A 12,481-nucleotide genomic window follows, 5' to 3' on the forward strand; every position below is an offset into this window, starting at 1 on the left:
GCCGGGCCGGCGGCGCGGGACGGAGCTGTGAGGCGAGCGGCAACCGGGACCGCGGAACCCGGCGGCCGCACCATGGAGGAGGACGACAGCTACGGTCAGTGCCGCCTGCGTCCCGGCGGGCCAGCCGGACACCCCCTGTTTCCTCCCTTTATCCTCGGGCGCCCCGACCGCCCGGCGGCCCTCAGGCGGGCGAGCTCCCCGGGACGGCGGCGCGGGTCGCTGAGGGACGCCGGGCGGGGTCGTCAGGGGCGCTGAGGGCGCTGAGGTCGCAGAACCGGGAGTGCTGAGGGCTGTGAGGGGTTGTGAGCTCGCCAGGGCAGGGGGTCGTCGCCAGGGGCTGAGGCGCTGACGGCTGAGGGCACCGCGGTCGGGTCGCTGGAGGTCGCAGGACCGGAATCGCGGGGGCCGAGGGCGCTGAGGGCCTCCGGGATCTCTGGGGAGAGGGTCTCCTGGGCCAGGGTCGCCGGGGCCGGGGTGTCCAGGGCGGTGTCACCGAGGCCGGGGTGTCCGGGGCGGTGTCTCCGATGCCGGGGTCGCTGGGGCGGGGGTCTCCGAGGCTGAGGTCGCCGGGGCCGGGGTCTGCGGGGCCAGGGGTCTCTTGGGCCAGGAGTCTGCGGGGCCGGGGTCTCCGGGTGGGTCACCGGCGCTGTCACCCGGCAGCGCCTCCCTCGCCGCCGCCCGAGCGCACGTTCAAGTTCCCCGTCGGCCTCGTCGGCCTTCTCCATAGCTTCCGGCCCTCGATGTTCCCAAGTTGCGAGCCCCGGTCCGTTTCTTTGTTCGAAAATGAAAATGACACACATGGCAGGCGGCCCGAGACGGGCGACCTCCGCCGGGACGTGTCTTGCCCCAGGGCCTGCCCGGCCGCGGACAGGGCACTCAGGGTGCTGTCCTGGCGCCAGCACCCCTCGGCCGGCCGGTGTCCCCGGGCGGCAGGTCCCCGGGCAGCTGTGGACTCGACTAATTGTTGCCGACCGCTGCTCGTGGGTAAATAAGCTGCGGCTCAAGACACCTGTCTTTGAAGCCTAAAAAGTTTACATTCTTGTCTGTGCCGATTGACGACAGACGGCATAGTAACCACCCTACACACACAGCTCTCCAACTTGACAAAAGCTAGCAGCTTCAAAATTCTCCTCCAGCTAACCTTATCCTGGAAACTGCTGGCCACCAACCGTGGTCACTGCCTGGTGTATTGGTTCCACAAGTAGTTTGAAGTTGCAGAGGTCGTAAAGGTTATTTTAAATACTATAGTTCGTGTATTAACATTTTATTCCTGAGGAATCCTGCAGAACTAGTGGTGAACCTTTGTCGTTTGGTAGCAAAGTTCGAATGCAGCAGAATTTAAAATACTGATGTTGCGAAATGGGACCAAATCGTGGTTTACTGGCTAAGGTAATGTAAGTAGTTTTTGCTTCTTATTTATATTTTAGGGAGCATACTTCGACATGCAGTCTGTTAAAATGTAAAGAGGGAAGCATGTTGTTACGGTGTTCTGTTTATGTACGAGTAACTCATTGAAGAACTACCTGCTGGTGAAGAAGGGGGATTATGAATAACAGCTTGCTCTCAGGACCCGCTGGTGGCTTTACTTCAGAGCACACTGGGACAGGTGTCTGTCATGTGTCTGTTACCTTCTAAGTCAAAGCAGTGTATACTTTCCTTTTGTGATTGGAAAAAATCACCCAACTGGCTGGCCCCCAAAGATTTTCCAGCCCGTCTACACTTGTCTTTCTGCCCAGTGGAGCAGAGAAGGCCTCGCCAGCTTCGTCTGCTGCTATTTTCTCTACCCGCTTACCGATGAATTTCTCACAGTCCCGGACTTTCTTCTCTGCCCCTGCCGAATGTTCTTACCTGCTGGGCCCAGGCAGGAAGCCGTTGGCCTGGTTGTTGTTAATACAGTGACTGCTTTGCCACCAGGCATGACATGAATTTGCTGTAACAAATTACCACACACTCGCTGGCTTAAAATACAGAACTCTATTGTCTTAAGAGTTCTGGAGGTGAGAAGGCCAAAAGATCTCATTGGGGTAAAACCAAGGTGTCAGCGGTGCTGTCTTCCTTTCTAGAAGCTCTAGGGGAGAATCCATTCCCTTGCCTTTTCCAGCTTCTAGAGGCCGCCTACATTCCTTGGCTCGTTGCCCCTTCTATCTTCAAAGCCATTAGGTAGCATCTTCTCAACTCTCTCAGACCTCCTGTCTTTCTCTTATTAGGTTCCTGAATGATTATATTGTCTCCACCAGGATAATCTCCCAGTTTTAGTGTCAGCTGATTAACAACCTTAATTCCATCAGCAACCTTAATTCCCCTTTGCCATGTAAGGTAACATATTAACAGATTCTAGGGATTAGGATGGGGACGTCTTTGGGGGACCACTATTTTGCCTACCGTACAGGAAGATGAGAAAGTTAATTCTTCCCCTTTACACTGTTTTTAAAAATCATCTTCCTTTTATTTTGGAGGAACCATAAAGTTTGAGTTAAAGGAGCTTCCCCCACCCATAGGATTCACCACACAAAAGAGTTCTTAATGGCTTAAGATGCTCATAGGAAGAATAAGACCCCATTTCTTCAAGGTTTGCTTTAGTCTCCAGAACCGTCCACATCCCTCTTGTTTTGTAGAGAATTTACCTTGAGAGAGAAGGCAGCTATTCAGATTCCACATTTTGAAAGGAAACTTGTGCAATAGATTCAGAGAGGCACATGAAGTGCCGTCCCAGAGGGTCCCTCAGAACCACCATTGTCTTCTTCTGAGTACACTTTGTGGTGGTTGTTGGGTGCCCTGGAGTCGATTTCTACTCTTAGCAAGCCCATTTTACAGGGTGGAACGGCCCCATAGGGTTTTCTAGGCCGTAACCTTTATGGGAGTAGATCACCAGGTCTTTCTCCTGTAGAGCTGCTGAGTGGTTCGAACCATTGTTAACCATTGTTCCACTGGGGCTCCTTAGTAAACATCTTAAACCTTAATAATTGGTTTTCAAACTAATGAGCAATTCTTTCTTATAGTATGGACTTTTTTTGTGTACTGTGTTTCAACAGTGCTTCCTTTTGTGCATTTCCCCTACGTTGTAAATTGGTAAGGGTTGGTAAGCTAGCCTAGGATACTTAGCCAGTGTTTTTAACGTTACTTCTTTGGGGAAATGTGTTATGATTTTCAAGACCATTTTGGTATACAAAACTTTTGAAACCCAGCTCATTTATAATATGCTGAAGAAAGAGAAGGAGTCTTAGAGTTTCACTTCAATACAGAATTTCAGAAACAAAAAAGGCTTTCTCAACTGTAATACTCTTTGGTGTTCTCTGTAGATCTGTGATTGTGTGTCACTGGATTTGGAAGCCCTTCTCCTGTGGACACTCCCTATAATACCATATTGTTTATTCAGAAGTCCTAAAGTCTCTAGACAGGTATAGTTTAGTTCAAGTACGTATGTGGGGATGTGCCTTTATTGGTAAGAAAACAGAAAACAAGAAATTTATGGCCCATACACAAAAACATTGAAAATGGATTAAGGACCTAAATGTGCAAACTAAAACTGTACAATTCTTAAAAGAAAATGCAGGAGCAACACTGTCAGGCCTAGCTTTTAACAGTGGATTGTCTAATGTAAGAAAAGCACAAACAACAATAGACAAAATAAATAAATTAGACCTCATAAAAATTAAAAACTTCTGTTCATCAAAAGACTTTACCAAAAAAGTGAACAGACGAGGTACTGACTGGGAGAATATCTTCGGAAACCATATATCTGATAAGAATCTGCTAACCAAAATATATATAATACTTTGACAACAACAGAAGGACAAATAAGCCAATCATAAAAAGGGGCATAGGACTTGAATAGACTTTTCACCAAAGAGGACATTAAAATGGCCACCAACACATGGAAAGATGCTCAGGGTCATTAGCCATCAGAGAGATGCAAATCAAAACCACAGTGAGATACCACTTGACTCCCACTAGGATGGCTAAGATTAAAAAAAAAAAACACAGAAAATAACAAACGTTGGCGAGGATATGGGGAAATTGGAACCCTTATCCATTGCTGGTAGGAATGCAAAACGGTACAGCCATTGTGGAAAAGTGTGGCAGTTCCTCAAAAAACTAAAAATAGAACTACCATATGACCTACTGTGTCAATCCATCTCATTGAGGGTCTTCCTCTTTTTTGCTGACCTTCTGTTTTACCAAGCATGATGTCCTTCTCTAGGGACTGGTCCTTAGAGGATTGACACAGTGGTTGCAACACGGGGCTCAAACATAGCAACAATTGTGAAGATGGCGCAGGACCGGGCAGTATTTCATTCTGTTGTACGTCAGGTCGCTGTAAGTCGGAATCAACTCGATGGCACCTAACAACAACATATGACCCAGCAGTTCCATTCCTAGGTGTATACCCAAAAGACTTGAAAACAGAGATTCAAAAAGATACTTGTACACCAGTGTTCATTGCAGCACTGTTTACAATAGCTAAAAGGTGGAAACAGCCTGAACGCCCATCAGCAGAGGAATGGATAAACACAGTGTGGTACGTATGTACAATGAAATACTGCTCAAGCAGTATGAGAAATGAAATCTTGATACATGCTGTAGTATGGATGGAGCGTGAAGACATGCTGAGCGAAATAAGCCAATTGCAAAAGGACAATTATTGTATGACTTCGCTTATATAAAAAGCAAGAAAAGGCAAATGTATAGAGACCAAAGTTTATTAGTGGTTACCAGCGGCGGAAGGGAGGGGGAAAAGGGGGGTTAATGTTGATGGTCTCTATTTCCTGGAGCAACAGAGAAGAAAGAAAAGATAATCAGGACTAGGAGGAGGATATGGAATGTGTGGCTAATTGCCTCCATGAACAACTGCCTCCTTTGCCATGAGACCGGAAGAACTGGATGGTGCCTCGCTACCATTACTGAACATTTTGATCAAAGATTTCATAGAAGAATCCTGATCAAAAAGGGGAGAAATACAGAACGGAATTCAAATTCTTATGGACTCCAGACTTTCTGGAGCCATGGAGAGTGGATGAACCCCTGAAACTATTGCCCTGATATAATCTTTAAACCTTAAAGCAAAAATATCCTCTGAAGTCTTCTTAAAACACTAGTCTAGCTTAACTATAAAAAATGTCTGCCTTGAGCGTTATGCTGTTTTAAGAACTATCTGTATGGGATCAGTGTGACAACAGCAACTCAAAAGATTAGGGAGCAATGAGTTTATGTTTAATGGGAAAGGAACGACTCAAAAAGGGAGGGTGAGAACGGTTGCACAACTCGAAGAATGTAATCAGTGTCGCCAAATTGTACATGTAGAAACTGTTGAATTGGTATATGTTTTGCCTTGTATATTCTTAACCAACCAAACCCGTTGCCATTGTATTGATTCTGACTCCTACCAACCCTATAGGACAGAGTAGAACTGCCCCATAGGGTTTCCAAGGAGCGACTGGTGGGTTCAAACTGCCGACCTTTTGGTTAGCAGTTGAGTCCTTAACCACTGTAGCACCATAGCTCCGTATTCTTGACAACAACAACGAAAACAAAATTTAGAAAAAAAAAAATCCATTGGTGGCATTGTGGAGTCAAACCACGTAAACATTTAAGTTACATATATTCATTCAACTGTTTGTATTCAGAAAAAAAAAACTATAACATTAAATTTCCCATACATTGTCTTTGTAATATATATGCCATAAATAACTAATCAGTATACATTTCTACATAATACTGTACAGGGCTGTATATGCAAAACCATGAAGACTGCCCTGTAAGGAGACTATTTAAGGGTATTTCCCTGAAGTGTTTTCATCCCCCTGCACTGTGGTGGTTTGCAGTGGGGAGAGAATGCCCACAGTTTCGCTTTGGTTCATTTGTAAGGTGCCTTTTTAAGGGCGATTTCCACACCAACTTTTAAAATGAAGTCCTTGGAAGCTACTGTGTTCGTGACACAAGTACACATGTAATTTTTGCTCCTTTCAAGGAGTTAGCTTCATTCAGAGTGTAAGTTGTGAACAGAGAATTAGTTCTTATAAATTAAAGGGAAGGATCTCTTAAAAAAGAGATTTTTGCAAAATAAGCAAATCAGCTTGTTCAGTCTCCAGAATACCCTGATTTTCATTTGACTTTGATGTAAACTTTACTTTGAACTCCCAGATTCATTATCTAATGCAAGCAAAAAACCAGAACCCATTGCTGTTGAGTCGATTCTGACACATGGCGATCCCATGTGTAACAAACAGAGTAGAACTGCTCCCCAGGGTTTTCTTGGCTATAATCTTTGCGGAAGTTTGCCAGGCTTTTCTTCCATGGAACCACTGGGTGGGTTTGAACTGCCAGCCTTGAGGTTAGCAGCCGATTGCAGACTGCTTCTGCCAAGCAAGGTGAGACTAATTTTAAGTTAGAATATCAGTGTTTTCAGCAAAAGTTGCGAAAGCTAGATTTCAGCCTCTCTCTGGAGGGAGAGCAGAGGGGTAAAGCTTTCTGGCAGAGTTGATTTGCATATAGCAGTGATTGTTGAAATGCAAGCGCATAAAAGCCCACCTGCTGTCGCTGGCTTTGGCCCTTGAAGAGCCCTTGAGGGAGGTGTACGAGGGGGATGTTCAGGGCTGAGGTGAACAGAAAGACTAAAAAAAGACACCCAGCATCCTGAGGCTTTTGGGGTCACTTTTCATCTGTCCCAGCCACCTGTATTCCACATCCCTGGCCTCCCTTCCCCGTGTGGGTCACTGAGGCTGTGCAGGTGTCTGGCCTGGTTTCCGTGTGGTTAGGTGCGCTGCTCTAAAACACGGGGGACGGGGAGGTGAGGAAGCCCGCAGCGGGGAGTGAACTCTGTGGTTTGTGGACGGGGAGACGGCTGTGAGGCGGGCATTGCAGGGGGTGGGTCCGTAGTGGCATGGAGGGAGAGCGGCCTTGTGGGGGCATCTCCTGTAGCTGCAGCTGGCGGCCTGTCGGAAGGAGCAGTGGTCGGTGGTTGCCTCCTGGCAGTCTGATCTGGTTTCTGATGCTGAGTGCACTGGTAAGAGTTCGGTTAAAAAAGAGAGTCGTTTATTCTGCATATTGATGAGAAGGAGGTGTGTGCCACTGGCCTGCTTTTGGTGTCTACAGTGGGTGTTTGGGAGCATTTCACATATGCTGTATTACAGCTTGTGGCCAGAAACCCTGGATAAAATGAGAATTTCTGTCAAGATTATAGGAAGAGCTAGCCATACTATGTCTTGAACCATGAAGACCTGTGTATGGGGTGTGGGTAGAGTGGACAGGAAAAATAATTTTGATGCTTATTTTTCTTTGGAAAAATTGGAATTTGTAATTTTCTGAAAGCTTAATTGACATTTTAAGAAAGGTTTTCATATATTGCTTGTTAGCTGGTTGGTGTTTATTCCCCCAATTTATTTCTGACCACTGTGAAACAATTGGGAATTTTTTTTTTTTTTTTTTTTTTTTGGAGGGTCACATTAGATCACTATCATTTCTGGGCGTCAGAGTTCTTGTTTGCAGAAAGAAGAGGTATTTTTGCCTTCATAGGATACCCTGCCCGAGAAAAGACTTAGTCACTATGGGTTTTGCATTTGCTGTTGGTGACTTTTGAACTTGAGCGGATGTTTCTGACCTGCAGTCTGCCTTTTAGTGGGCTTCTGGGGCTCTCTGAACGGTACGGAAACATTTTTGTGTATGTGCATTTTCGGAGGGAGATGCTCCTTACCTTTTATCAGGTTCTTCAAAGGTCCGCTGACCCCAGGACTCACTAGTCACAAGGTTGCTAGTGTGTCTGATGCCTCTCTTAGGGTGGGTTGTGAGATAGAGACTGGCAGGCCACCCATTAGTAATCACTGAAAGTCTTAGCGGCAGTGACTCTGCATCGAAAAGATGACAAAATAATCAAATTTCTGAGGATGGCTTCTTAAGGAGATAATTGAATCCACAGTGCCATTCAAGGCCTTTGTTTCCTGAACATAGCTTCCAGCCCACTTGCTCTCATTAGCTTCAGCCTCCTCCATATCCTGCAACAAGAGGAAGACTTGGCCCTGAAGAAGTCAGCTTATGTGTAAAAGAGAGACATTGCTCTCCACCAGAGCATACCTCCAGTCATCAGAAGAGAGCTGATGAATGTTTGTCTCTCTGATATTTTAAGCATGGGAAAAATATATATTAGTTCTGATTGGGGTCTGGGTCAGTTTTTGACCAATTGTCATAGTCACTTATTTACCTTTCCTTAATCTTTCTCGTAAAGAATCTCAACTCATATATTGTTTTCTGACCAAATACAGAATATTTCCTTTACAGGAGAAATTGTGAGTTACGTAGATCTTACTGGCCTGGCTTATGATGGTAAATAATTCAGTCTGTGGAATGTTATGGATAGTAATACTTATTTTTTTTCAAAGGTGCCATGTATTAATCAAAAACAATGTTGCCAGACAAATTTTTTTCCCTCTTTTATCTCATACATTCAGGATCAGCTCGGACACTTATTGTACAGTAAGAACTAGCAGGAGACTGCCTTCTGGTTTCAAGGGTGGGGAGCCAACATTATAGGTCACTTGGTGGGGGAGGAGGGACAGAGACCAGTCTGTGTCTCTTGCACAGGACTGTGAGGCAGAGGCTGGGAAGATGTAGCCTGAGAGATGCTATTCCTTATGTATGCATCTTTGCCCCCTTCCCCACTCAGCCCTCCAAGGTGAAAGTTTTGGGGCGTTGGCTTATGAAGAAACAGGCGTTGCCTGAACCTGCCGCTTTGCTCCGTTGCCACACTGCTTCTCGGTTGGCTCTTGAATTATCGTTGCTCAGTTTCAGTTGCAATAGTAGAGCATGGAGGTGGTGGAAAATTATTTAGAAATGTTGAAGAAGTGAATCCCACATCCTCTGAAACTGCTGGTGATGTTGTTTTGCTTCTGTCTTTGCACTGACTAAAAAAAAAAAATCTGTTACAGGTTAAAGGGCATGTAGGGGATTTCTGTAACTTCTCATTATCCAAGATGGCGTGACATCCAGTTCTTCTGCCCTGTGACAGTGAGGGGTGTTAGCTGGTTTCTGTGATGACTGACTTTAGCAAGGGTCAGGCTAGTACCTTCCTTACGTGAGTCTCTTCATGTTTTCTACCTTCTTGTTGAGTCTTTAAGAAGGTTTCTATTTCAGAAGGGTGCCTTTATCTGGCAACATGACAGTCTACCTTGTAGTTAATAATGGTAGGTAAGAATGATGGAACTAGTTTACAGACACACACTAAAAACCAACCTGTTGCTGTCAAATCGGTTCCAACACATAGCAACTCGCTAGGACAGAGTGGAACTGCCCATAGCGTTGCCAAGGCTGTGATCTTTACGGAAGCAGACTGCCATCATCTTTCTCCCTTGGAGCGGCTGGTGGGTTCAAAGCACCGACCTTTTGGTTAGCGGCCAAGTGCTTAACCACTGCACCCCCAGGGCTCCTCACAAGCGCAGTTTTAAGGATGTAAAATCGGTAACATCTGGTTGCCAGCGTTTAGGAGGGCATGGAATTGAAGGGAGAAAAAGGAAACGGAGTTTAAGCTGAGTGCCAGGTGTCTGTCTTTGGCTGACTGCTTGGAGAGTGTCTAATTTGAACATAGGAGTTCAGCTATGGACATACTGTATTGAGTTTTGAGGTACTTACAGGCTGTCCAGCTTGAGAGGTCTATTTAGGCAGTTCGATTTGGAGCTGGAACTCAAGAGATGATCAGCACAAGAGTGGGAGTGGAACATGTCCCCTGCCGATCGAGAAGAGGTCCAAGGAAGTCATCTCGGGGCATGCCGGCACTTAAGCTCTGGGCGGAGGAAGAGGTCTGAAGAAGAGAGAGGAAAAGAACATACGTTAGTCTCACAGGCAGCTGGACTGCGAACCAGCCCTGAGAGGAGAAGAGCTGAAGGCAGTGCAGAGTTAAGGGGGAGGAGAGTGTTGTTTCTGTTCTGGGGGATATTTAAGACTTCGTAGACTTTTTAAAACACACATTTCAAAAATTACTCCAAAGCGGTCTAGAGTTGAAGTGTTCGTATGCTGTGTATTGTGAACCTCAAGTGAGGTCTGGGCTCGTATTTCATGGCGTCTGTCTGGGCTTTTGTGCATTGCAGCTGCCAGACTCCTATCTCTTGACAGTCTCTTTAGCTTAAATTACTTTCACTTATGTTTTCTAATTCCCTGAGATACAATTTCCAACAGCCCTAATGATTGAAGTTAAGAGAATATTTCAATTTGGGGCTGTTTTCTTACATTTTCAGTTGCCTGCAGGAATTTCCCCTTGGAGAGTCCATCACCATCTGAAATTCAGCATGTCTGAAGGCAGTCTCTGCCCCTCCTCAATCTAGTGTTCCCTTCAGACTTCCCTGAATTTTTTTTTTTTTTTCACTTTTACCACCATTTATTATCACCCCAGTTATCCAGACTTGGAAAAAGATGATTGCTTTTCTTTCTTGCTATCTAGATGGTTTTCTGTCTATAATTCCATCTGTCCATCTAGTCAACCTTTTTTTTAATTATCTTTTTTATGTCAGGGTATTTGCTTGATGCTGGGACTATAAAGAACTTAAAAACATAAGCCCTGCTTTCAAGAAGCATATAGTGTAGGAATGGTTGGCAAGTTGAAAATTTTCAAGAGTGTATACCAGATACTGTGATGGAGGTATAAACCAATTCTGTGGGAGCCGGTTTTCAGGGTGTTCCAGGTGAGACATACTCGTTCGGAAACCACGTAAGTCTTGGAATCAGAGGAGCCAGGGGTGGTCCAGAGCAGGGTCACCACCGTGACTGTCTCTGCAGCAGGAGTGACCGCTGCCGGCTGTGCCCACTAAGTTTATTGCTGAACACTTTTCATACGTTCTCCTCTAGTCCTCACAGTAAGCCTGTAGGGTGGAAACAGGTAGCATGCCCATTTTATAGGCGAGGAAGTGGAGACTCTGAGAGGCTCTCATTTACACAGGTGACGCAGCTGATGACGTGGAGCTGGTGTTTGAACGCAGATTTCTCAGCCTCCAGCATCCATATTCTCACGTCTGCTGCACCGCCTGCTGGAGCTCATTTCCTATCGTTTCACGCCCCCTCTTCATTTTCACCATGTTTATAAACTTTCAGCCTTTCTCCTGCAGCCGCTGGGCTCCAGAGTTCCACATATTGATACATCATGGGTAGATTTTTGGTGACAGCCTGTGTTGGAGGTTATTAAACAGTTTTGTATTCAGAGAGCCTGATGTAAATCTTTGGGTCAAGATTTGAGGAGTTTGTAGGTTCATATATTACAGCCAGTTTCTTCTCAGCTCATTGAACGCCACAGGTTTAGCGACTGACGTTTCCTCCCAGGGCCACTTGTAAACTGGGGTTGGTATTGTGGCAACAGTAGTTACACAGCCTGGCCTTTGATGAGTCCCTGGAGCCAGACCCATTTTGAGTTGAACAACTGAATTTATGTGAGAAATCGAGATGAAGGTTAGTATGAGTGATCTCACCTCTTACCAATCCGTATAGAAGCTTGTCTGTCAGCGACCAGCTTACAGGGGCCATTTCATGTCACTCCTTAGCCCTTTTGCCCATTAGGATGAAGTATAAAAGACTTTTGAAGGTGAATCCTGCTCTAAAGGAGGAAAAGTCTGGAACAGAGTTTCAGATTCTAATGGAAGCCAGAACTTACTGGACCCACCGAGACTGGAGGAAGCGCAAATCTATTGACCTCAGATGACTGTCAAACCTTGAACCAAAGCTCTCTCCTCAGGTCGTCTTTAAACTAAACAACAGTTTAGCTCAATTAGTAAAGAATGTTTGCCTTGAGCAGTGCACACTTTTAAAGAGTTATCTATACGAGATCAAATTGACAACAGTAGCTCTAAAGCACAGATGGAAAGTTTAGAGGGCAGTGAGTCTCAGCTAATGGTGGTGAAACACAGAGGTGGAGATGGCGAGGATGGTGACACAGTGTGAAAAATGTAACCAGTGTCATGGACTGTAATGTAGAAGTTGTTGAATGGATGCTGTCAAGTTGGTTTTGACTCATAGCGACCCTGTGTGCAACAGAAGGAACACTGCCCAGCCCTGCGCCATCCTCGCAATTGCTGCTATGCTTTAGCCCATTGTTCTAGCCACTGTGTCAGTCTGTCTCGTTGAGGGTCTTCCTCTTTTTCGCTGACCCTCTACTTTATCAAACATGATGTCCTTCTCCAGGGACTGATTCCTCCTAATAACGTGTCCAAAGTATGTGAGACAAAGTCTCGCCGTCCTCATTTCTAAGGAGCAGCGTGGCTGTACTTCTTCCAAGACAGACTTGTTCGTTCTTTTGGCAGTCTATGGTATATTCAGTATTCTTCACCAACACCATAATTCCAAGGTGTCAGTTTGTGTTTGGAGGGCTTTTAAAAATCAAGATTTGATTGGCTGCCCTTGCCTGGGCTGTGGCAGTGAGTGGCCTGCTAGGGGGACTGTGAGTCTTGGGGCGCACGTCCAGGTAGCCCTGGAAACACCAGCAGATTCAGATTCTGTCTCCTCTTGGTGTTCA

The 12,481-nt window shown here is 45.7% G+C and overlaps 1 protein-coding gene across 1 annotated transcript in view; it reads left to right on the forward strand.

Moving 5' to 3' along the window:
• Positions 1-6: 6 nt before the first annotated feature.
• CYTH1 (cytohesin 1) overlaps positions 7-12,481 on the forward strand; it is a 96,086-nt gene continuing 83,611 nt past the window's right edge. Inside the window, exon 1 of the mRNA XM_023729206.1 lies at positions 7-94. Coding sequence (XP_023584974.1) covers positions 73-94 — 22 coding nt within the window. The 5' untranslated portion in view covers positions 7-72. The remainder of the gene's footprint in view (positions 95-12,481) is intronic.

The sequence above is a fragment of the Trichechus manatus genome, unplaced genomic scaffold (genome assembly GCF_000243295.1).
Source record: "Trichechus manatus latirostris isolate Lorelei unplaced genomic scaffold, TriManLat1.0 scaffold00028, whole genome shotgun sequence".
NCBI classification, from domain to species: domain Eukaryota; kingdom Metazoa; phylum Chordata; class Mammalia; order Sirenia; family Trichechidae; genus Trichechus; species Trichechus manatus.